A 25,958-nucleotide genomic window follows, 5' to 3' on the forward strand; every position below is an offset into this window, starting at 1 on the left:
CTCCCACGACTGATGTTTGTTGTTGCTAAGATTATGCAACACCTCACAGAGTTCAAGGTCATTGTCTAATTTGAGTCAGAACTTGAAGCACTGTGTGTGGAAACCCACTATGGAGCCCAGCAGGCTGAGGTAGCTGTTGACTCCGTCCCACACAGATCTGATATCTCCTGTACAGGGTGCACAGGTGAAGTCAGGGATTTAGAAACCGAAGAAATTTGGAGTCTGATCCACAGAAGAGTCCTTGGATAATACTTCTGGCTCAGCCACACAGAAGTGCATTTGAAACAAACTTCTCAATTCAGCTTCCCAAACTGGTCTTCATCAACCTATCATGATAGATTTAAAGACCAAGAAATCAGCCTTCTTACACTGACGTGCATTTCTCCAGTGGAGGCCCATCTACGGACTGGTGGGTTTAATGGAGCCCATTCTTCACTGGGATCAGGAATTTTTTTTTTTTTTTTTTTTTTGCAGCTTCCCAGAATGTGAAAAGTGTAATAATCACCACCCTCCAGGATATTCCTGATGAAAGACAAGTGTAGACATCTTAATCTCCAAAGGTTATCTGAACCTTGGATCTCTTCTGTTTAAATAGAGAATTGACTATACTCTGCATCCATTTCATAGGAAACACCCTTAAAATTTTCTAGGATAAAAAGGTGCATTACCTACTTTAAGGTCACTCTTAGATCTTGGATTTTCTTAATTTCTCAAAAGGAAACAAACAATGGTATAACCAGAGATATAAGCTAGGTATAGACATTTTCCATTGAGTCCTATTGCAAGGGCTTTTTTTCTTTAATTTCCTTTCTATTTATTTTTTGAAAATCTGAGAAAATTGTCCAGATTCATGTTGTTTTATATATTTTATTTAAGAAATCTGTGGTATTACACATATTCATTATAAAATTCTACCTTGCATATGAAAAAGGAATGAATTTTACATCATTATCTGAATGAAAAATAAGTAGTTCAACATAAAAAGTCACATCCTATATGTTAGAGAACACAGAAATCCATGCTCTCAAGCTAGTTGTTGATAAACTGAATGAAATCGTTAGAAGTACAGAGGCTCCAAAGTACAGAGGTAAATAGCATAATTGATAAAGGACCTTAAGGGAATAATTATTTCTCATGACTTTTAATAAGAAATCAAAGGAGAATGAAAGATTTTAAGTTTTTCAGAAATAACTGCCTGGCCTTTGTAATATAAATTAAGGAAGGTCAAGAGCACTAACACTCTGGTGCCTAATCAAGGCTGATACCCATGTAAAGGTACCTACAGCCCAACAAAGAACAAGCCAGGAAACACTTTATTTGCCTGGGGTACAGCGGAGGACTATATGGTATTCCGGCGACTGCCCAGCCATGGTCTGCTGTTAGCCCAAGTCGATTCCCTTGATAGGAAGTACAGAACCAGAGAAAAAGCCACATCATTCAATGAGAGCTTTAGCAAATGATCAGATGACTCAGTCTAAATGTAGATGGTTACCATTTATTGTCTGTTTTTCTCCCTGTCTTCTACCCCATTATTTTTTTTTTAAGTGTACTGTAACTCACTGAAAAAATATTTAGTGTAGCTGTATGAAATACCAAATGAAAGAAATAGGCCAAAGGGAAAATAAAATGAAGCCAAAATATGTATCACCGAAATAATTCTCAATTCTTTTATGAAAGTCTTAAAAATCTAATGAAGGTGGATACCTGAGTAGAAGGCAGACCTATCTTTATATAACAATGAGAGACTACAGAGGGGAGCAGGATTTTCCCTAGAATAGTGTTTGTCAAACTTTAGTGCAGCAGAGTTGCCCAGAGGGCTGTTAAAATGGATTGCGGGGCCCCAACCTTGAGGTTTCTGATTCAGTAGGTCTGGGATGAGGCTCAACAATTTACATTTCTAACAAGTTCACAGGTGGTGCTTATGCTGCTGGTCAGGGGACCACACTTGGAGAACCACTATCCCAGAAAAGAGTTGTGAGTCTGCTCTAGCAACCAGCTAAGTGGACGGTTGAGGCTTCAAAGTATTATAATATGTTCTCGAGAATGGGCCCAAGCATTTTAGTTGGAATATTTTCTAAGCTTGCATTTATCAATATCCAGCTGCAGTCACAGAGAGCTCCATAGAGGCTGATAGGTATCTCATGAAGTTACTTGACTTTGTTTTTCCTTTATGTCTGCCGTTTCCCTGGTATCTAGAATCTTTCCTTCTGAAATCAGTGGCATAAAATTTTAAGATACCTAGAATTAGGACTCTTCCCTGTAAGTTAAACTGGCTTATAACAGCATTCATTTAGTACAGTACTGATAACTTTATACTTGCATATACATTTTAAAAAAATCTTTATGCTAAAGTTCATTCTCTTTCATAATATTAAATTGAGATTTTGTTTAATCATATATAATGCTTAGTTACCATCCTGGGCAGTACCTGTTCACTCCAAATGGTCAACTGTTAAGAGGAAATTCTTACCAAATAGCAAACATGAGTCATAGCAATGGAAAATACACTAATTGGCAGTGGTCTGAGAACTTAGCTCATCTATGATATTCAGGATCGGAAGCCTGCTTTTCCCAGCTCAGTGGTCCATGCCCAAGAACATTTAGAGGTGAACTTTAAATAACGCAGTTCTCAACATTGATGTTGTAATCAACCCTTTCTCCCTGGTCGTTTTATTTTCAGGATGGCTGGACACCAGTTCATGCAGCTGTGGACACTGGTAATGTGGACAGCCTCAAGCTTCTTATGTACCATAGGGCCCTAGCTCATGGAAACTCGTTGCATGAGGAGCCCGAGTCGGGCGTCTTTGACTTGGACGGAGGAGAAGAGAGTCGTGAGGGCACATCCAAGCCTGTTGTTCCTGCAGACCTCATCAACCACGCCGACAGCAAAGGCTGGACTGCTGCCCATATTGCTGCTTCAAAAGGTTTTAAGGTGTGTCTGGTAGCAGCTGGCCTCATTACACAGTTGCAATTTGATGAGTGGCGAAGTTGTCTGCTATTGACTGAGTGTGTTTCACCTGAATAATTGGGGACTGAGCAGTACCATTGCAGGAGATGATCCGCTTCCAATAAGAACCAACTTTTTTTGTCCAGCAGATATTTACGGTCAAGCGTATATGAAACTTAATCACAAAAATGAGTTTGGAGTTTGTTAACAAATGTGGGAGTAATTCCAGACATTTTGTCTCATGTCAGATTAGAGGAAAAGTTGGATATTGATTGAGTCCACAGGGTTATTTGATTCCGTACCAAGACCATGCCATGAGTTGGAGGGCCAGGATTCAAGTACACATGCCCTGTACTCTGAACTCCCTCACTAGCCCTACCTGTGCTGTCTTATGATACATAAGAGGGCATTCTAGATTTCACTCATCAGTTAGAAGAGAGAAAGATTCTGATTATTAAGGAAATAACATGAAATAGTAAGCCATCCATTCATACTTCTTTTTCTATTTAAATCACTTTAGCAATAATACTGCTTTAACAATGAAAATCTATCAGGAAGCTCCTGACTGCAAGGCATTGTGTAAGCTAACATTTGCAGGAATCATTTATGCGATTAGTTAACTCCTAGTTCAGGGGCAAGGGTGCAAGATACAAGACAAGTGTAGGATAAGAGAAGCTCAAAAAATTTAAAACAAGGGTAATAGACACGTGGTTGGAACAGTACAAAAATGCAAATTTTTATTTTTTGGAAGAGAGAATGCACGTATTTCAGAGAGCAGAGTTGCGAAATATTAGGCTAGGGAAGGGCTCATTCTGGAGGAGATGGAAACGATTTTGGCCTTGCAGGGTGGGTTAAATTTGTCACCCATCACTGGAGAGGAGAGTAGTTCAGATGGAGAGAGCAGTAGGAACAGACCAGAAGTAGGGAGGTGGGTAACAGCTCCAATTGAGCTAATGAAGAGCAGTGAGAAGTTTCACAGTATGGCACCGGCCTTCAGTGATGTATTAAGAAGTTTGAGCTTTATTTACTAGTCAGAGTAAAACCATTGAAAGGTTTTGTACAAAGGAGCAAAAGAATCAGCTCTGTAGTTTAGATTGATTGACTTAGCAATAACATTTAGAAGACTGGGGATTATGAAAACATTGGTGGCAGGGGAGAGACTAGGTGAAAGATGATGGGAGTGGTAGAAATAATAAGAGAGATCACAGAGTACACATGTCCAAGAACTGAAGACAGATTAGATACAGGAAATGAGCGAGCTAAATAGAAGGATCATAGTGACATTCCCAGAAAGAGGAAAGGAGAGGCGTCATTGTGATGTGATCAAGGAGATAGAATGTGGATTTAAGCATGCTGAATTTAATTCTGGGATATGTTCAACCAGATGGAGATATCTGGAAATAGCTAGAAATGTGCATTTGGAGCTCTCGGTTGGGTAACTTCCTGTTGTTGTGATCTAGAGCAGAAGCTGTTCATTTTGGACTTTGGGTTTTTTTTAAAACTAGTGAGAAAAAGGCATGATTCAGTTCAACGTGGAGGTATTGCTTGCTAGTAGTAGTTTACTCCTAGTTTATCCTTAAAAAAAATACCTACAGAAATTCTGTGAACTTGATATATATATATTGGTTTGAATGGAAGGCAGTGACATTTGACATAAAAGTGTTTGGAAGACAAAGATGGAAAATATGAAAGCTTAAATTTGAAAGTGCATAGTTAATCTAAGACAGTGAATCTCATTTGATGGAGGAAAGGTGCATGGAAGGAGTAGTTCTCAACTTACCTCCCCCTTCAGGCAAATCTGAGGATAATGCAAGAGGTTACTGACAGTGGTAGGTTGTTCATGCACTCAACCTGAAGGCAAAAAAAAAAAAGGCAAAACAAAAAACAAAACCTGAGCATCACTGATCTAGAATGTTCAGCCACTGAGCCTCTGATGCTAGGCAGAGAGAGTAGCCCACGCTCCAGGGCGAGTTACCCTGCAGGGTGGGGGGCTTGTGTTGCCACTCAGCTCCTTCGTTATGAACTCCTCATTAAGTCCTGGTGTTTTCATAGCCGAGGATGGCGTCTTCATGGCTTCCCAGGCCCCTGGCAACGTGGATGCTCTGTCATCGTTGAGTAAAGGGAAATAGGATTTCTTTCTCACATGTAATATGACTCCCTTTGTATTCTCTCATGTTAAGAAGCTTAAGATAAATTTTGAACAAGAAGAGAGAGATTTTAGAAAGTGAGCGTGACTGACAACATCCACACACTGCAAAGAAAAATAATAAAATAATAGATTTTTTTTTTTGCCCTGGAGTAGATATGTCATCTTCCAGGCTAACCTCTTCATTTTATGGTTAGGACATTTAAACCCTGGAGGGATTAATAGATAGAAGTTGGAAATGAAGCCCAGAATGCCTGGTTTCATTCCTTGTGCGGCCTGCCTTCCTAGTCAGTCGTGGGTATTGGAAAATATTTTTCCTCCTTTGCCTGATACAGTGTTTACATCCTGGCTGACTCCACAGAGGTAATCCATTCACAACTAAGTTGCTAAGACCAGTTTTCTGAAAAAATAAATTGCAATTCTGAGTTAATCATTGTGTGGGTGAAGAGGTTCTACACTGACCACAAGTAGAGTTTAAAAGGTGTATGTTTTTTTCTCTTTGCAGTAGCATATATGTGTCCAATCCACATAAGGTAGTAGTACCATTGTTACCCAAGAAGATGACTTCAGTTTCCACGTGTTTTTCAATGTAAAAAAAAAAAGTGGGATTTCAGAGCTTGAAGACATGTAGCTCATCTAGTCCAGCTGCCTTGCCTTGCAGATGAAAAAATTACGTTTTGGGAAATAGTGTAACTAACTCCCCAAGGTCAATTCATAGAAGACCAGATTCCCAAATCAGTCCTTTTTCCACTTAGTTCTTGGTCATTTTCCCAATGTTTAAGCAATTTATGCAAATCACCATTTAGTGTTTGGTAACAAGAGTAGCTCTCTCTAAAGCTGGTCTGTGACTGCTCCGAAGCTGAACTCGTCACTGAGGATAAACTTGTTTTCATCACTTAGGGTGAGTGGATAGAAGAGTTTCTTAGTGAAACTCTGTGTTCTGTCATGAGAACTCTGACATGTCAAGTTCCTGCCGCAGAAATAGATTAGGGAGAGTGTCTGGATTTGAGCCGCTAGTTGTTGAAGCTCTCGTACAAACAGATTCTTTATTTGGGGGATTATGTGTTTTGAGTAGATGATAATTCTAGCTTACGTATTGCCCAAGCCAGTGGCTTCCTGTCACTCATGCTCTTACTCAGCCTTTCTGGGTTGTTTAACATGTTGACTCTAATGCAGACTCCTCCTCAGCTTCTAGAACACTGCTCCTTCCTCGCTTCCCTTCTGAATTTGTTGACCAGGCTTTCTCCTTGTCTTTCTGGTTTTTCTCTTCTGTTTTTTAACCCTCAGCAACTCCCATGCTCCTTCCTAGCTGCCTAGTCCTATTTTTAAGAGTTTATCCAGTCTTTCAACTTTAACTGTGGCTTCTACAGTAACTCTTCCCAAACCCAGATCTCACACCTGGCTTTTTACCTGTCTTCCAGCCATTTATTTCCACCATCCTAGAGGTCATCTCTAGGCAGGCCCACAGTCCTCTGGTCAGGCAGTGGCCTTCTTGTTGCCATCTTTACGCCATCCTCACAGTGTGTAGGGACTGTGGACTGACGGATGCATTTTTAGCTCTTAGCCAGGCGAGTGTCAGGCATTCCCTCCCACACTCCAGCATCCACCTGACTGGATAGTCTGCATGCGGTATGTGTCTTAAGCACAGAGGCCGACATGGAGCCCCAAGATTTAGATTTCCTCTCCCTAGGTTATGGCTGCAAAGAGAAAAAAAATGATGGGAGTCCCTAAGTTTCTTCCTTGTCACAGAGTTGGGTAGCTGGCTAGGAGAAGACACAGACAGGATAACCTGTGAGGTTGGACCAAGTCTTTGGGACTAGATGATAAATAGAAATCTGTGCTTTTGATTCTCTGTGATAATTTTTTCCCCTTAATTTTTGTAAAATTATTTTTGAAAAAGTCAGACTGTGTGTAGATAAAGGGAAGGCTATTTTTTAAAACTCTCATTCCAGAATGTTCAGTGCAGAGTATTGCATCCTTGCTTAATTTGAACAGCAATGACTCACAGAATCCTAAAGGATTCTCACATAAACTTGGCCAACCAGAGCCTTGCTTCACCCCTCACCCAAGACATACACTTTCTGGTGTTTTCTGCTAACACCTTTCATGGGTCTGGTTTTGACCCTTTTTCTCCTCTCGCTCTCTACTTTCCCCCTTGAATGATCTTTTTGGTCTCCAGAATATAATCTATAGAGATTCCAAAATCTTCTCTCTAGCCCACCTAACCATGTCCTGAGTCCATTCAGGAAGGTCTTATCCAGGACGCCCACGGTTTTACAGGGCATCTCCTTGATAACCCAGTTGGCCCAGTACAGTCCTTGTTTATGCCCGTCATCCCAATGTAACCATTAACAGTGCCCCTTTTTACTCTTAAAAGTGTCCCAGTTTAGCCAATCGTATGGTAACCCTATTGATGACCATATTCATGTTTACTTCCACCGAACAGCTCCATGAGGGTGCATGCCTGGGCTCCCGGGTTTAGGCTGCATCTCTTGTTCCTCCTCTCTTAATCCACTAACATCACCTGACATTTCTGTTTATTGCTCCATCTTCCTAAGATAATGAATTCAAATGATTGATAAAACTCTAGATTTTATTCCCTTATAAATGAATGTGTAAACAAAGGGAAGGCTATTTTTTTAAATGTCCCCTGGGGAGCCCTCATCACAGGCTGTCTGGACTTGTGTAGACCCTGCTATGATCTCCTCATCTCCAGTCTCTCCAGCACCTTTACACTGGCTTGAGAGGGGCCTTCCTAACAGGAAGTAAGTCATGTAATTTACCTTTCGTCTTTACAAGGATAAGTGACCTTTCTGTCGCTTCAAGGATAAGTGCCAGATCTTTACATGACAGACAAGTCCCGCCCAGATCTGGCCTCAGCCTCTCTCCACAAGCACACTTGTCTCCTTTCCTCATGCACTCTCTGCTCTAACCCTGCACCGCTGGCTACTGTGCAGACATCCTGTGCTGTCTCTTCTCTCCCTGCCTTTGCATCTGCTCGTCTCATTACCTCAAATGGCCTCTTCTTTCCTGACCCCTCCCTGCCTGGGAAACAGCTCAGCTTAAGTCTTGGCTTCCAGGAGTTCATTGGTCCCCAGAGCACCTCTTCACACTTCACTTAGGGAGCTTGTTCTTTACTGTGATTATTTGTATGCCTCCCTCCCTTTCCACCTCCTCCAAAAAATCACTTTTCATCATTGTGTATATTGTGCTCAGCAGTCTCTGGCCCACAGGTACTAAATGTTTGTTGAATCAGTGAGTGAATGGGCTATTTTATGAGCGTTCTCTCTTAACTGGTCTCCTTTCTGTCACTCTCTTTTTCTGTATGTCTTCCAAATGCACCAGTTGGTTTTCAGAACTGAGCTGATCATGGCACTTCCTACCCGAACATATCCTCATGCCTCCAGAAAGACATCCAAGCTCCCTAGCACTCAGCCCTGCACGGCTGACTCTAGCTGTCTTCATCTCATCCCTGAGTCTCCCTGCTTCCTCATGCTGTTATTTCCCATGGTGATAGCCTCCATCTCCCCTGCCCTGCAAAACAGTGAGCACACCCACACCCCAAGTTGTTCCCAGCATGTGTGCCAGACCCCACCGGTGCATTTGCAGACCGCTTTCCCTCCCACGCCCTCTGCCCGACGTCAGACCCTCAGCTCCCTGACCTGACTAGGATCTTATCTCTAGCTCTTTGGACTTGGGGTTTCAACTTAGTCTCCCTGGCACTGGTACCTTGCTTCTCAGCTCTTAAAGGCCCCTGGCAGAGGTGGTTCATTGTCCCTCAACATCTTTTCTACCCTCCTCTACAATAACGGACCTCTCAGCTGGGCTCATGACCACCCAAAATAAAGACTACGTTCTCCAGCCTCCGTAGCAGGTGACCATGGACACCTACCTAAGTTCTGGAGATTGGGATGTGAGTGGAAGCAAGAAGCTGAAGCCTAAGCCACTGCTTTTTGAAGTCTCTGCTCCAGGGAATTCCCTGGTGGTCCAGCGGTTAGGGCTTCACGGTTTCACTGCTGAGGGCCCGGGTTCGATCCCTGGTCGGGGAACTTAGATCCCTCAGCTGTGCGGCGTGACCAAAAATAATAATAAATTTAAAAATAAAGTCTCTGCTCTAGCACATGTATCTGTATCATAGTTAAAAGCACTTTGATTTAGACTCATTCATCTAGACCTCTTGCTCTGCATCACTTGGAACAGCCGGCCCACTTTAGGTCCCCTGAGAATCCATTTCCAGAAGAAGCAACTAGCATCACAGCATTTGTTCTCTTCACTCGAATCCCACCCTTCAAGGAGAGAGCTTAGACTCTTTTCTCTACCTTTCCCACCTCCTCCTCCTCCACTTAGTAAAACTTTGCTCCTCACTTCAACAGCCCCCTTTTCTGGGCACATTTTCCCCGTGGCTCTTGACTATACTTTGCGTTTCTGCCAGAGAAGCAGAAACTGTTACCGTATTCGTCGTCACAACCCTGGGCTCTAACACAGCGCCTGGCACAGAGGTGCTTAGTATCTCTTTCATAAAGTTGTGAGGATGTGTGAGCACTAAATATTTGTGCTGTGGTGGAACAGTGCCTAGAGCTTAGTATGTGCTCCAGTAGTTATTGTAGCTGCTGCTGTTAAGTGTCAGTTGGGTAAAGTTTTCATTTTCTTTGTGTTCCCCATGGAGCCCAGCATAGTGCTGTGGAACTCACAGCTGTGACCCTGTTTGGATACGCGTTATCCTGCTATCTTTGCAACATTTCTTGCTTCCTTGTAGAGAAAGCTACAGCTTATGTTATTGCCTACTGACCTACCTGAGTGTAATAAAAATTATATACAACCCACTTTATAGGTCAGACTTAAAAGAATCTTGCAGATTTTGGTTGCATCTTTTATCATTTCTGTTTGTAATTTGAAGTACCATCACCTAGAATTATGACATTTGCTGATGTGCTGTAATTCCTCACCACTTACCTGAATATTTGGGCTGTTTTCTAACTGGTGATGATTATGTTGATTATAACAAAAACAGCAGCTAATAAATATTGAGAACGTTTTACGTGCCAAGAATGTAAAAGCTTTTTACCCATCTTTTCATTTAAGTCATGTAACAGCCCTATGAAATACAGATATTTGAGACACAGATATGGAAACTGAGCAGGAAAAGGTTAAATGATTTACTAAAATTCATGGATAAAATCATTTATATTGGCAGGCTTAGACCTCCCCCACCCCCTGGTCTGTTTTGGCTCTTACCTGCGTTTGCTGCAAGTACTAACTTGTGTAATAAATGTATTATTTTTATCTCTTACCATCTGGGAATTGATAAAGTTTAGTGCTCAGATTGCATTCTACTTAAATCTTTCATTAGAGTTAATTTTATTAAATATCTTATACATTTACTGATTTTGTACAAATTAGTAATAACAATTGGATAAAAAATTTATGTATTTGACTTAGTTTTCAGTTCATTTCTTGACTTAGTGATTTTTTTAAACCTGAACCCCAGACCCATGAAAGCTAGACTTTGATTACAATTGTTAGAGAAGATCCCTTGCGACTTGAGCAGGAGCAGTGAGAAGCCAACGTCCAAGTCAGTCCCTTTGCAGAAGACAGATTTTCTTGATTCAAAGGTCCTCTGGCTCGGCGGCTCCATTGTGCAGGTACCAAGGCCTAGTTTCCCATCCCCCCAGCATCCGAAAAGATTCCCTATATTGGCTTTGTCCTCAAACCAGCACTGGCTTCCTGTTCAAATTTCACTTAACTGGCGGTCTCAGCTTACTCTTTGTTTTTCTTTCTGACCCTTAGGGATTTCCTGTATTTCCTTGTGAACTCATGATTTAAAGTATATTTTGGGGCCAATATGAAGCAACTGGAACTCAAGTATACTCCTGGTGGGAGTAGAAATTGGTATAGCCACTTTTGAAAGCTCTTTGCAGTCTATACTAATACAGAACATGTGCATACCCCGTGACCCAGAACACCAACTCTGTACATATACCCAACAGAGATATGTACATGTGTCCGCCAAAGGACACGTACCAGAATGTCCATAGTAGAACCCAAATGTCCACCAATAAGAAAATAGATGAATAAATTGTGGTATGTCCATATGATAGAATACCACCCTGTAATTTTAAAAAAGAATGAATTGAATTATAACTGTTCCTAACACATGGATGAATTTTACAGACATTACGTTGAATGAAAAGAAGCCAAATATAAAAGTGTATCTGTAATATGGTTCCATTTATATAAAATTCATAAATAGGCTAAGCCAATCTCTGATCTTAGAAATCATAGTAGTAGCTACCTTTGGGGGGAGAAGGGGAGGGGATAGCGATTGAGATGGAACGTTCAGGAGGCTTCCAGAGTGCTCCTTACACAAGTATGTTCACTTTGTGATAATTCTTCAAGCTGCACACTTATTTGTGTACTTTTCTATATGGATATTATACATCAGTAAGAAAAACATATGTTTTACAAAACAGAAAATAAGTGTTTTACAGCACGATTAGAGAAAGCTGTTCAGACTGAGTAGTTTACTATGTTGTCAGAAGTGGAAGTCAGCCCAGAGCCTGTGTGTGTGTGTGTGTGTGTGTGTGTGTGTAGGGGAGCGAAGAGAAGGACAGTGCTTGTTTTGGTTGTTAGTTCCTTTTCATGGTTTCTGGTTTATTCAGTTTTGTGCTTACTGTGGTGGGAAATCAGACAAATCATGAAGTGGTAGAAGTTGAAATAGCAGAGTTCCTTGATAAATATCCTGATGTAATATCCTGCCATGCAGTTCCTTATTTGAAAATGTTTGCATATAAATTGTCTACCACTTTGAATTGAAAATTTTTTGAAAACTACGACCTTTCAGTTCATAGGTTAGTGATATTTTTTAAATGGAGATTTCCTGGAGCTACACAAGAAAAAACTGAATAAGAGAGGGCACCTAACTTCAATATCTATTGAGAATGTTTTTCTAAAACCTCAGTCAACATGATGTTCACACATATTTCTCAAATAAAAAAAGTAAGACAGTGTAAGATCTCAAATATATATGTGCTTACAAGGACTCTGGGACAGACTTGTTACAATTGGAGCCCAGCACTTGCATGACCAGGAAAGCAGTGCCTGATCTAGAAGATAGCAAGGTGCATCTGGTTGTAGCAGAAGTCTTTTTGCTTTATATTTCCAAATTACAGTAAAAGGATACTGTCTGCTGAAGTCTTTTTTCCTTAATTTCACTCTGCAAACTGAGTGCTTAGTAAGCTAATTTTTTTCTCTTGAAACCTAAGAGGCTGTTCTGTGGAGCAGTGTTTTGATCCTGTGAATCATATGTCAATGAAGCACTGCTTGCTTTTCATTTGGAGACAGTGTTTAGATTAATCTGTGTATTTGGGTTGCTGGGAAAGAAAGAAGCTTTCTGGCTGAGAATTCCTGATTTGCTTGCTACAGGCAACTGAATTTTCCCTTGGAGTTTTCGCTTGAGTTTATTCACTTGGACGTGAAGTAATGGATTTCGTGTCTTTACAGAACTGCCTACAAGTCTTGTGTAGGCATGGAGGGCTGGAGCCGGAAAAAAGAGATAAGTGTAATCGGACTGCACACGATGTCGCCACTGATGACTGCAAGCACCTGCTGGAGAATCTGAGTGAGTGCCCTTCGCAGCTGCATTGCTCATCCTGCATCCACACTGCTGGGGCCTCTGGGACTGTGGGAAAGATATTAATGCAACTACAGTTTTCTCACTCTCTTCTTAACCTTCTTTGAACCCTAGCTGCTACAAAAACACTTAATTGGTTATAAATGGGGTAATTATATTTTTCTACATAGAATGGCTTTTTACAGAATTAGTTGTTATTGAAATAATGCTAGGTCTTCCTTGTATTTGACTGACCTTGGGCAGCTTTTAAATAATTATTGCTCTTTTCTTCTGACTTAGGTTGTCTTTCTAGACATGAGACTAGGAAGCTATGAGAAATCATGGCCGTCTAGTGTGCTATTAGCTGATCATATGAATGTAGGCAGGCAGGTCAGTTTATCTCTCAATGTCTGGTTGCCTACCTGTCTAGGAAGATAATTGATGATCTTTTGGGTCCCTTCCATCTTTAAGAGTATATACTTCTCAACATGTATGAAAAGTTCACTTGTGGGTTTATGAATAGGGAGTGCTAGATCAGATGAAATATTGTGACCTCTTATATCAGGATTATCACTCAGTCCATCCAGTCAGCCAGCTGTATCAGTAGTTGGATTTGAGCTAACATTCTAACATTGAGTCAGAAAATGAACAATAAACATAAGCAATAATTCATTGTATGGTATGTGAGATGGTAATACGTGCTATGGAAAAGACTAAGAGGGATGGGGAGTGAGAGGGTGGGTTTCAGTTTTTAAAACGATAGACAGGGCAGCCTCACTGATGAGACATCTGAGCAAACACTTGGAGGGGAGGAAGGGGCAGCTCTGTAGATCTCTCAGGTAAGAACTTTCCAGGCAGAGCATCAAGTGGACAGAGGCCCTAACAGGTAGCAGCATATCTGTTGTGTCTGAGGAACCGCAAGCAGGGCAGAGTGACTGGGTTATAATGAGTGAGGGGAGAAAAGTAGGAAAACAGGTCAGAGAAGTTGCAAGAGGGGATGGGGATTGAGCCTGATCTTACTGGAATTTGTAGGCCATTGTTGGGACTTAAGGTAAGCATTTCAGTGCTTGAGCTTACCAGTGACGGGACCTGGTGTACATTTTTTTTTAAAGAATTTTTGTCATTTTTAAATTCAGGAACATTGTAAGTATTCCTACCCTGTTTTAAAAAAAAAAAAAAAGACATTTGTTAGCTATCATTTTATTTTATTTTATTTTTTATTTTTATTTTTTTTAGCTATCTCATTTTAAATTTTGCTTTTATCAACTTAGTAAACATAAGTGAGCTTCTAAATAACACAACATTGTAAATCAACTATATGCCAATAAAAAGTTTTTTAAAATAACTATTAAGAAAAGATAAAATCAAAGATATCTCATACTAATTGTAAAAGGCCAACCCTGGCAATGTTCCTAATTAAGAATGGTGTACGTTTTAATGGTATCTCTGGCTGCTTTGTCAAAAAGAAAAAAACTAGGAAGTCACAGGCCTAATGTTAGGCCATTAATGTAGTGTTCCAGGTGAGAGCCAGTAATGGCAGCTCAGTTCAGGATTGTAGTAAATGAGGACATTTCGGTTCTGGATATAGCCAAAGATGAGCCAACAGACCTTTCTGATGGGTTGGGTGTGAGGTACAAGAGAGGGGATTCATGGATAATTCCAAGGTTTTCAGTCTGAACAACTGGCAGGATGGCAACAGCTGGCAGGATGGCATTGCCATCAGCTGTCTAGGGGAAGGCTGTGGGTGAAGCAGATTTTGCTAACGAAGATCAGGAGTTATGTTTTGAATTATGAATTTGAGATGTCTGTTAGGGCATCTATGTAGGAGATGTCAAGTCAGCAAGAATTCTGGAGTGAGTATGAGCTGGATTTATAAATCTGAGAGTCAGCAGTCTAGAGATGGTATTTAAAGTCATGAGACTGTATGAGGTCTCAAAGGCAGTGAACGCAGATAGAAAAACTAAGAGAAACAAGCCTTGCAAGACTCTGTCATTAAGAAATCTAGAAGAAGGGGAGGGGCCAGCAAAGGAACAACATTAGAGGGTGACCAGTGAGGTGTGAGGAAATCCAGGAGGAGTGTATCAGAGAGCAGAGAGATTAGCTGTGTCACAAGCTGCTAAGTAACATGAAGACCAAAAATAAAATCTAGTTAGGTGATCAGTTAATGGAAAAAAGTCAGTTTAAGAAGAGGATCATAAAAATAACATATTTTTAAACATTTCATTTTGATTTAAAACACACCAAGTAATTTTTTCTTCAACTTTTAGGTGAAGCTCTTTATATTGATATGGTTCTGCTGATTGAAGTGCCATGTATTCTTATTTGAACAAACCACATCTTTAATGCTTTGTCTGTGGTTTCTGTTGTTTGAGGACTTAAACATATTTATGAAGCAAACCAAAGGCAGTATCTGTCTAGAGATAATTAAATTTTTTTCTAATTTTATGTAGTTGTCTCATCCATATCTCACTAAAAACTTGTTTATAGCAACTCCTCTGTTCAGTCTCAAAAGTGTTCTAATTTTCATAGGAATAGTAACTCATTTCATCAGTATCTGGAATATTTAATTTACTAATTATAGTAATGAGTTCAACGGACATAGAAGATTTGGGATTAAACACAAGTGGCTCTTGGTAAGCATATAGTTCAGTTCATGAAAACAAGTACATGGGGAGCTATCCACCTGGGAGGGGGCCCTAGTCAGCTGGTGTCACAGAGAGATTGGAAAGATAATTTTAAAAGCTTCTACTGCACTGTTCACCAGTTATCAAGTACTTACTAGTTCTTGTGAGATAGTGTGTTAACAGATAATGTGTTAAACAAATAGTGTGTTAAATCCCTTCCAAACATGAGTTCATTTATTCTTCATAGCAACTCAGTTGTACGTTCCTTCCATTTTATGGAAGAAATTGGGGCATAGAGAGATCAAGGCCATCTACCAAGTACACATGGCTAGTAGAAAGCTGACCCTGAGGCCCAGCCCAAGGTCTGTATGAGTCTGAAACCACTGTCCTAAACACACTGACCTACGCAGCTGTAACCTGCCTTCTTCATGATGTTAACAATGAAGGTGAGGAGAAAAGGTGATATAGAGAGGTCAAGAGAGGGCTCTAGTTTTCTCAGATGCTTTTTGAAAGAATTTGAGAACCTTGCTGAAGGGAAAGAATCAAGGAAGTAGAACTGGCCAAAGAGACAAGGAAAGATAAACAGTTCAAGCAACATGGTTCCAAAGAAACTGTGAAGAGATGGGGAGACCAAAATTTACTCCAGTAGACGAATATTCAATTGATGATATTTAAAAAAAAAATAGGATAGCTGCCCTTTGCTTTGTTTTTAAAATGTTTATATCTGTTTGTTTTATGTGAGATTTTTGCTGGGTTTTTTCCTGTCAGGATTTTTTTCCCCTAATTCTTTCATTCTTCCAACAGATGCTCTTAAAATACCCTTAAGGATTTCAGTGGGTGAGATTCAATCAGGCAACTACGGTGCCGATGATTTTGAATGTGAAAACACAATATGTGCTTTAAATATTCGCAAACAGACATCATGGGATGATTTTTCAAAAGCAGTGAGTCAAGCTCTGACAAATCATTTCCAAGCAATCTCTTCTGATGGATGGTGGAGTCTGGAAGACGTGACGTTTAATAGCACCACTGACTCTAGCATTGGCCTCGGTGCAAGCAGCGTGCGATCCATCACGTTAGGTATCAGCAGTCCTGCAATGAAGGGAAAGTTAAATTTCTGGGTTTATTTATGTTCATGGGCTCCCTAACCTGATACGTAGTTCACTGATTAAATACATTCAAAGCTCACTTGTGGCAGCTGCTGGTGCTGAAAAACTTGAGTATTCATAACGCAACCATTACGTAATGTTGCCTGTTGGTATAAAAATGCTTTTATGCCTCAAATAATACCCAGAGAGTAAAGAACATGAAAGCCCTTGATGAGGCTTTGTGATTGCACTTGCTATTTTGATAAATGCAAGAAACTAACCACATTGCAGCTGCTTGCTAATATACAAGCTCTGAACACAGCTCGAAGTTTGTACTTGGGCTATGCCAGTGATGCAGTAGTGTATGAACACCTTACCTTAGGATGGGAGTCCTAATAAAGTCTAGAGTTAGAAGAAGCACTTGAATGAAGATACAGTCAAAGCTCCCACTTGGGATGAGTCAGGGTGATACCTGCTTGTTTCTGTTTGATAGGACTCCAAAGAACTTAAAAAGATAAGATTTGCTTTCTGGTAAACATAGTAAGTGTACTATAAATGTTAGTTGTCCCTGGTTAGTTTCTCTCCTGTCGAACTAAGAGAACTGACATCTTTGGGGAACCTCCCGTGATGTCAGGACTGTGCTGGGAGCTTTATTTATATACAGACCTTAGTGAGTCCTTACAGCAGGCTCATTTACACATAACTAGTTACAGGTTAACTTGCCTGAGGTCACACAGGACTCAAATTCCAGTCTGTCTGATAGGAAAGCCTGTGTATTTTCAATAGCACCAGGTTGCAAAAGAATAGTCAAGATTGAGGGAAGGGCAATTTTCCCCATGCGATTAATGTATCAGCTTATTATATTAGAAAGTATTTTATTTTGTTCACAAATAATATGCTAAATCACTTTCAAAACATATATTACCAATAGCTTTTAAAGCAAATTATTCGCAACTTAATTTTATGGATCATTGTTATAATCATAAAATAATTATTACAGAAGAATTATTATATAATTTTAGAAGTGCATTAAAAAAATGTCATAAATGATTCTCAGGAACACATTTGCCCAGAAAATGCAGTATTATTTAAGGTGTGGTTCTGCCCAGGGGTCTAATAAACGAAGTCCTCACGGCTATGTTTTGAAGGAAATGGCCCTCCACCCTCAGCCCTCATCCAGCTAATCTGGAAACTGGGGAAGGCAAATGGGTATTCACCAGCATCAGATCCGGGTACTTCCGTGAGCAGTGGCTGCTAAGGCCTGACCGTTCCGGTGTTCATTCTTGTCCCCGAGGTGCGGGGCACCCAAGTAGCATTTCGGATCTAAAAATCATTGAGTTTTGTGGGTAAAGGCTTTCGTTTAGTACCTGGCTGTGGCCAGTTGATAACTGGTAGTTACAGGCATACCTCAGGGATATTGCGGGTTCAGTTCCAGACCACCGCAATAAACAGAATACCCCAGTAAAGCGAGTCACATGTATTGGTTTCTCAGTGCATATAAAAATTATTTATAATGTATTGCAGTCTATTAAGTGTACAATAGCATTGTCTAAAAAAAACTATGTACATACCTGAATTAAAAAACTTTTTTTGCTAAAAAATGCTATCATCTGAGCCTTCGGCAAGTCATAATCTTTTTGCAATAGTAACATCAAAGATCACTGATCACAGATCACCATAACAAATATAATAAGAATGAAAACGTTTGAAATATTGTGAGAATTACCAAAATGTTACACAGGCACAGAGTGAGCAAATGCTGTTGGAAAAATGGCGCTGATAGACTTGGTCCATGCAGGGTCAAGAGCTTTCAGTTTGTAAATAACACAAGCTCTGCAATGGGCAATAAAGCAAAGCACAATAAAAGGAGGTATGCCTGCATACCATTGTTATTATGTATGTATGTAAGTAACTTTATTGATAACCTCAACTGGATTAAAGGGACCAAGGGCAACAGAGAAGCAGTGAGTTACAGGTAGGGTATGCATGTGTGTTGGAGGTGTGCTGAGAATAGGTATTTGAGAATTGATCTGTGGAAGGAAGAGATGGAAACAAGTACTGAGGACTGATACCTCCCCAGAGTGGACACTTACGAAGTGGGACCCTTTTTTGAGCAAGAGTGAGCAGGGGGCACAGACTGTGAAAAGGTTTGCTTTATTCTGAGCCCCTGAAGTTCACTCTTTTTATTAGAATCCAAAAATTTGGTGGAAAGTGGGGCAGGGACCAGATCATAAAGGACCTGTTATCTCATCCAAAGTGCTCGGGCTTTGAGAAGCAGGCACTGCAAGAACCATGAAAGGTTATGATCTGCTTTGTTCTTGAAAACTTCACCCTGGGCATGTTTGGTTGTATTTTCACTCTCCAGGTTTCTTTCAATCCCTTGTAAGAAAAGCTTTGGAGAAGGCTGTAGCTTGAAGGCCTCCTCTTGACCATCCACAAAAATTGGGAGTTAACCCTTTGTGTGACTCTTTCCATAGTCTGTCTGTGTCTCTGACAGCCTAAGCTCTGGAGTCCTTTAGGGTCTCACACAGGAGATCATTCATTGACTCTTATAAGAAGAATTACTTTTAAGCTTCTCTTGATATTTCATTTTATCTTTTTTGAACTAGGAAATGTGCCGTGGTCAGCAGGTCAGAGCTTCACCCAGTCCCCGTGGGACTTTATGAGAACGAATAAAGCAGAGCAGGTCACTGCACTTTTGTCAGGTAAGGGTATTCCAGACTGAGGTGAGGTTGAGAGACTTTGCATCATGAGTGTTTCACAGCACAGGCTCTGAATCTGCATGATTTTGTCCTGTGTCCTCAGGCCATGCATGTGTGACTCCCACTACTAAGTAATTAGATGTTTTTTGAAATGTTTAAGAAGAGGAAAAATCAAAAGTCATGTTTCTTATGCCTGTGGTGACGTCTGTCCTGATCATTGATTGCTGAGATTCTGATTGCATTTCTCTTTAGGAACAAACTGATGTGCTTATAAGAGAGTGACAGATACCATGTTAAGAGCACTGTCTTTCTTTTATTGCTGTCAAGTCCATGTATGACCAATGTGATTATTAGGGTACAGGCTAATTTCAGTGAGCATCTACTCTGTGCTAGGCTCTGTCGTTTACAGCGCAATACAAGTATAAATTCATGTAATCCTTACAACAGCCCAATTAAGATAGGTATTTATTTTATCCTCATTTTACATACAAGGAAATTGAGGCTCAGAGAGATTGATTTTCTTGTCTGAGTACATAAAGCTAGTAAGTAGTATAGAAATTCTCAATTTCTCAGCCTTTAACTCTAAAAGGCTACTGATTTCATCATGCATTTCCCAGATTTGGGAATGGAGCATTTAAAAATTCAGTTTGAACTAATAAAGTTTTATTTTATTGCTTGAATGATACTTAAGTTTAAAAAAAGTGTGAGACCATTCCAGAAAATTCCTTCAGGCTGAAACACCATATTGAGAGAGTGGCTGAACACGGAAGGGGGTCGGGGGCAGGGGACAGAGTTTGGGAATGCACCCGTACATTAATGCTGGCAAGGCTAGAACTTTCTGAGGATTGGGATTATCTCTGATGACATTTGCTTATAAACAGTAAAATATTGAATCCAGCAATCAGAGCAAATACAAGCTATAGTTTTGGAGCCTGGATCTGAATGCCCTGGTAGTGATTGACAGGGGATGGGTGGGCTCCGGGGGAAGGTAGGGGCAGCTGGGAGCTATTGGGAGGCCAGCGACAGGGGCTCTCAGTAAATACAAAGTGTTACAGTATTTTCACGATGGTAAAGGCACACTGGTGCCTCTTGGCCAAATGTCAGCTCTGCCTACATAAGTCAATAAACATATTGTATCTTTTATGATAGGCTCTTTTATGTTTTGATCATTTATACAGTTCACAAGAAGAGCCCATTTTTCCTTCCGTTTGCTTCTTTCTCACAGGGCCGCAGGAAGGCTGCCTCAGTAGCGTGACCTATGCCTCTATGATCCCTCTGCAGATGCTACAGAACTACCTCAGGCTGGTAGGTGGACCTGCCAAGTGGGGTCTTACACTGCCAGCCCTGACACACACCCTGTGCTCTGACCTCATGACCTTCCTGAACAGCCCCCTCCCTGGACAACTGCTGGTACCTTCCTTCTGGATTTCTGTCACAGTCATCCAGGTGTCCATTGCCAGGACCCAGACACTACCTGTGACCTGCCAAGTGTTTTAATTTGGGCAGGAGGAGGGTGTCTTCCCCTAACAAGGACTTGACATCAAGTAATTGATCATCAATATGGAAGAGAATGACTATAGATTTCAAGATGCCTGGCTGTGAACTTTTATAATTTAAAATTGAGTAAAGATGCTAGCATGAGTTAGTGTATTAATTTGGCCACTTCAACAGAAACAATTGTAGCTTAAACAGTATAGAAGTTTATTTTTTCTCAAACACAGAAGTCCCAGCAGATGAGGGGCCCAGGGAGGAGGAAGGCGCAGGGTGAGCCCTGCGGGTCTTAGCACCTTCCCTCTCCAGGGCTGCTACCCCTGGGCGTCATGTGTGTGGGCTTGGTCCGACAGTCACCACTCCTGCTCTCAGGTTCCAGCCTGAGGGAGGAGAGCGAGGAGGGCAAGTTCCTTCCTTTCAGAGGAGCCGTACACACCTTTACTGCCCACATCCCATTGACCAGAATTTAGACACTTGTCCACGCCTAGTGGGAGTGTGGTCTTGCTGGGCAACTATGCACCAAGCTAAAAGCCGTAGTTCTGTTATGAAAAGGAAGGAGGAGAATATGATTATCAGGAGAGAGTAGTAAATTCTAGATACAAAATGGATAAATTCAATGCTTTGCATTTGTCCAGTACTTATTACATGGCAGGCAATATGAGGTAGAAAACACCATCCATTTTATAGATGAGGAACTTGAAGCAGAGAGGTAAGATAACATGCTCAAGGCCACAGAGCCAGTGAGCGATAAAGCCAGGATTGTGCAAGTCCCTGACACGCATGTGTGTCTCTGTGTGTGAGACACATCTAAAACTAATATTGAAGGTATAAAACATTAAGTAAACAATCATTTTGCCTTAATTTGGAAAGCTTTTTAAAAAATGAATGGGTTTGACCTTTTACAAAAGTTGTTTCTATTAACTGTGAATTGATGTCTTTGTTCCTGATATAAAGAAGTTTTCAAAATTATTCAGTTGATCTCGGGAGGCTCACCATTGGGAATGACCTTTGTACAAGCAGCCACAGTAGCATATAAACGTTCAGAGGCTTTGCAGTTTAGGAAAGATGGTGTCTTCTAAATCTGATACATTCACTCTTTTTTTTGCTTTTGCAATTTGCTTCCTTCGTCTTGAAGCATCACAGTAAGCCTGAGTGTTACACAGAAATGGGAAGGAGAGCTGTCATTTCTTCGCTTCAGTGAAGGTTGAAGTTATGTGACCAACTGGTTTTCAGGAATGTGAGCCTAGGCTTTCAGTAGGATCAGCTGGTAGAATCAGGGCTTTTCACTTACCTGTTTAGATGATAAAATGACTAGAAAGGTGATGCAGCTGATTATAACTGCACCTTAGCCTTGACTGAGTAGGTCTGTCAAATGAAACGTCTGCCAGTCACGCTATATACGGCACATTCCGAGTACATTTATGTGTGTGCCTCCTAAGGCAGAAAACATAGTTTAGCTTCTGATGACCAGCAAACCAGAGGCTAAATTACTCAGCTGGGAGTTCTATTGTCAATTTATTGAGTATACACAAAGGGCTTTTTTAAATCCAACAATTAACCCTTGGATGCAGATAATGAAAATTTGTCACTCATTAGCAATCACGTTAAAGTGATTCAGGCAATAATAACACAGAATCGTTGTGACTGTTTCTTCTTCCATACAAGATTATAAACCCCTCATGGAGATCAACCATGTGTGATGCATTTTTGTATTCGGTTTAGTTATTTAATTCAGTTGTTTGACACCTGTTTGTTGAGAGCCTCCTAAATGCAAGCAATGTTTTAGAAACTTACAGGATATAGCTATGTATACATACGATGCATTCCCTGACCTCATGGAGCTTACATTCTAGTGGGGGGAGACAGATAAAAAACAAATGAATAAATACCTCTGTAATGTGATACCCAGTACTAATTATAAATATAAAGAGAAATAAAGCAGATAAGGAGGTAAAGAGCTAATGGAAGGGGTGGCAGAAAGCTTTTGAATGGAGTTGTTAGGAAAAACCTTCCTATAATGATATGTAAACAGAAAGCTAGATGAAGTGAAGGTTGTAGCCTTGGGGAGGGTGTTTGAAGCAGAGGGAACAGCTGGTACAAAAGTGTCTAGACTGGCAGTGAGGTCTGAGAGGTGACCAGAAGCCAGATCATGCAGGACCAAGGTGGGGACTTTGAATTGTATTCCAGTTATGATAGGAAGCCACTGGTAGAACTTGAGCTAGAGTGACATATCCACCCGGTGCCACAGTAACTATAGTCATACTGATGTGTCTTTGAATTGTTGAAAATCTATATGATAGATATGCAAACCTAGTAATACCTGACTTTTATTGAGTATTTATTGCAGGCATACCTCATTTTATTGCACTTCACTTTATCACACTTCATAGGCACTGCATTTTTTTTTTTTTTTTTAACAAATTGAAAGTTTGTTGGCAGTTCTGTGTAGAGCAAATCTGTTGGTGCCATTTTTTCCACCAGCATTTGCTCACTTCGTGTCTCTGTGTCATATTTTGGTAATTCTCCCAATATTTCAAACTTTTTCATTATTATTATATTTGTTGTGGTCATCGATCTGTGGTCAGTGACCATTGATATTACTACTACCACTCACTGAAGGCTCAGATAATGGTTAGCATTTTTTAGCAATAAACTATTTTTTAATTAAGGTATGTACATTGTTTTTTAAACAGTGCTATAGCACACTTAATAGACTACAGTATAGTATAAACATAAACTTTAAATGCACTGGAAACCAGAATAGTCATGTGACTCACTTTATAGCGATACTCACTTTATCGCACTGGTCTGGAAGCAGACCTGCAGTGTCTCCGAGATATGCCTGTATATGCCAAGCTCTCTTCTAAGTATATAGATTGTCTCATTTAAACCTGCTATGAGGTAGCTACTTATACCAGTTACTCCCATTTTACAGGTGAATAAACCAAGACTCAAAGTAATTTGCCCAAGGTCCTCAGCAAGAAAGTGGTAGGATCTAAGGAATTGAACCTAGGCTGTCTTCTATTCTCATGCGTGTTATCAGAGTTTATACTAGTTATTAACCTATTGGTTAAGGCCTAATTGTAGTAAACAGTTTTTACTATGTGTGTAAATGTGCTAAATAAAATGTATGTATTAAAGCCCTTATGCAGGAAACCAAACGCAGTGAAACCTTTAAATCAGGCTTTTTGGTTTTGTTTAAATGATGTTAATTTTAAATACTTTCATTGAATAGTTACATAATACCAAGTGAATTTTAAGTCTCCATCCTTGAGTTAATAGGAGACATTTAACTTAATTGAGTTTGAATCACTAATAACATTATAATAGTTGAACTTTTTATTAACTCAAACTTTTCTCTTAGCCAGTTTGCAACTTTTATTAGTTTATTAATAACCCTGTAAGTTAATAATTCAATGAATGTGAATAATTATTATATTTAGAAAAATACATGAGTAGATCACCCTGATCTGAGCCCTATTTTTTTTTATTCTTTTTTTTTAAACATCTTTACTGGAATATATTTGCTTTACAATGGTGTGTTACTTTCTGCTTTATAACAAACTGAATCAGCTATACATATACATATATCACCATATCTCCTCCCTCTTCCATCTCCCTCCCACCCTCCCTATCCCACCCCTCTAGGTGAACACATAGCACTGAGCTGATCTCCCTGTGCTATGCGGCTGCTTCCCACTAGCTATCTATTTTACATTTCGTAGTATATATATGTCCATGCCACTCTCTCACTTCATCCCAGCTTACCTTTCCCCCTCCCCATGTCCTCAGGTCCATTCTCTATGTCTGCGTCTTTATTCCTGTCCTGCCCATAGGTTCCTCAGAACCATTTTTTTTTCTTTTTTTAAGATTGCATATATATGTGTTAGCATACGGTATTTGTTTTTCTCTTTCTGACTTTCTTCACTCTGTATAACAGACTCTAGGTCTATCCACCTCACTACAAATAACTCAATTTCATTTCTTTTTATGGCTGAGTAATATTCCGTTGTGTACATGTGCCACATCTTTAACTATTCATCTGTCGATGGACACTTAGGTTGCTTCCATGTCCTGGCTATTGTAAATAGAGCTGCAGTGAACATTGTGGTACATGACTTTTTGAATTATGGTTTTCTCAGCGTATGTGTCCAGTAGTGGGATTGCTGGATCATGTGGTAGTTCTATTTTTAGTTTTTTAAGGAACCTCCATACAGTCCTCCATAGTGGCTGTATCAATTTACATTCCCACCAACAGTGCAAGAGGGTTCCTCTTTCTCCACACCCTCTCCAGCATTTATTGTTTGTAGATTTTTTGATGATGGCCATTCTGACTGGTGTGATGTGTAAGACCTCACTGTAGTTTTGATTTGCATTTCTCTAATGATTAGTGATGTTGAACATTCTTTCATGTGTTTGTTGGCAATCTGTATATCTTCTTTGGAGAATGTCTATTTAGGTCTTCTGCCCAATTTTGGATTGGGTTGTTTGCTTTTTTGATATTGAGCTGCATGAGCTGCTTGTAAATTTTGGAGATTAATCCTTTGTCAGTTGCTTCATTTGCAAATATATTCTCCCAGTCTGAGGGCTGTCTTTTTGTCTTGTTTATGGTTTCCTTTGCTGTGCAAAAGCTTTGAAGTTTCATTAGGTCCCATTTGTTTGTTCTTGTTTTTATTTCCATTTCTCTAGGAGGTGGGTCCAAAAGGATCTTGCTGTGATTTATGTCATAGAGTGTTCTGCCTATGTTTTCCTCTAAGACTTTTATAGTCTCTGGCCTTACATTTAGGTTTTTAATCCATTTTGAGTGTATTTTTGTGTATGGTGTTAGGGAGTGTTCTAATTTCATTCTTTTACATGTAGCTGTCCAGTTTTCCCAGCACCACTTATTGAAAAGGCTGTCGTTCTCCACTGTATATTCTTAGTGCCTTTATCAAAGATAAGGTGACCATATGTGCATGGGTTTACCTCTGGGCTTTCTATCCTATTCCATTGATCTATATTTCTGTTTTTGCGCCAGTACCATAGTGTCTTGATTACTGTAGCTTTGTAGTATAGTCTGAAGTCTGGGAGCCTGATTCCTCCAGCTCCATTTTTCTTTCTCAAGATTGCTTTGGCACTTCAGGCTCTTTTGTGTCTCCATACAAATTGTGAAATTTTTTGTTCTAGTTCTGTGAAAAATGCCATTGGTAGTTTGATAGGGATTGCACTGAATATGTAGATTGCTTTGGGTAGTATAATCATTTTCACAATGTTGATTCTTCCATTCCAAGAACATGGTATATCTCTCCATCTGTTTATATCATCTTTAATTTCTTTCATCAGTGTCCTATAGTTTTCTGCATACAGGTCTT

General features: G+C 40.1%; 1 protein-coding gene across 5 annotated transcripts in view; it reads left to right on the top strand.

Annotated features, from left to right (window-relative positions):
* Positions 1–25,958, top strand: part of CTTNBP2 (cortactin binding protein 2) — a 161,602-nt gene that overhangs the window by 91,637 nt on the left and 44,007 nt on the right. For 4 of the 5 annotated variants that reach the window (XM_059933528.1, XM_059933532.1, XM_059933530.1 and 1 more), the window contains 5 exons: positions 2,681–2,932; positions 12,594–12,711; positions 16,131–16,406; positions 19,024–19,119; positions 20,342–20,421. In XM_059933528.1, the coding sequence (XP_059789511.1) occupies positions 2,681–2,932; positions 12,594–12,711; positions 16,131–16,406; positions 19,024–19,119; positions 20,342–20,421 (822 nt within the window). The remainder of the gene's footprint in view (positions 1–2,680; positions 2,933–12,593; positions 12,712–16,130; positions 16,407–19,023; positions 19,120–20,341; positions 20,422–25,958) is intronic. The other variant, XM_059933529.1, reaches the window with a different exon arrangement.

The sequence above is a fragment of the Balaenoptera ricei genome, chromosome 9 (genome assembly GCF_028023285.1).
Source record: "Balaenoptera ricei isolate mBalRic1 chromosome 9, mBalRic1.hap2, whole genome shotgun sequence".
Taxonomy (NCBI): Eukaryota; Metazoa; Chordata; class Mammalia; order Artiodactyla; family Balaenopteridae; genus Balaenoptera; species Balaenoptera ricei.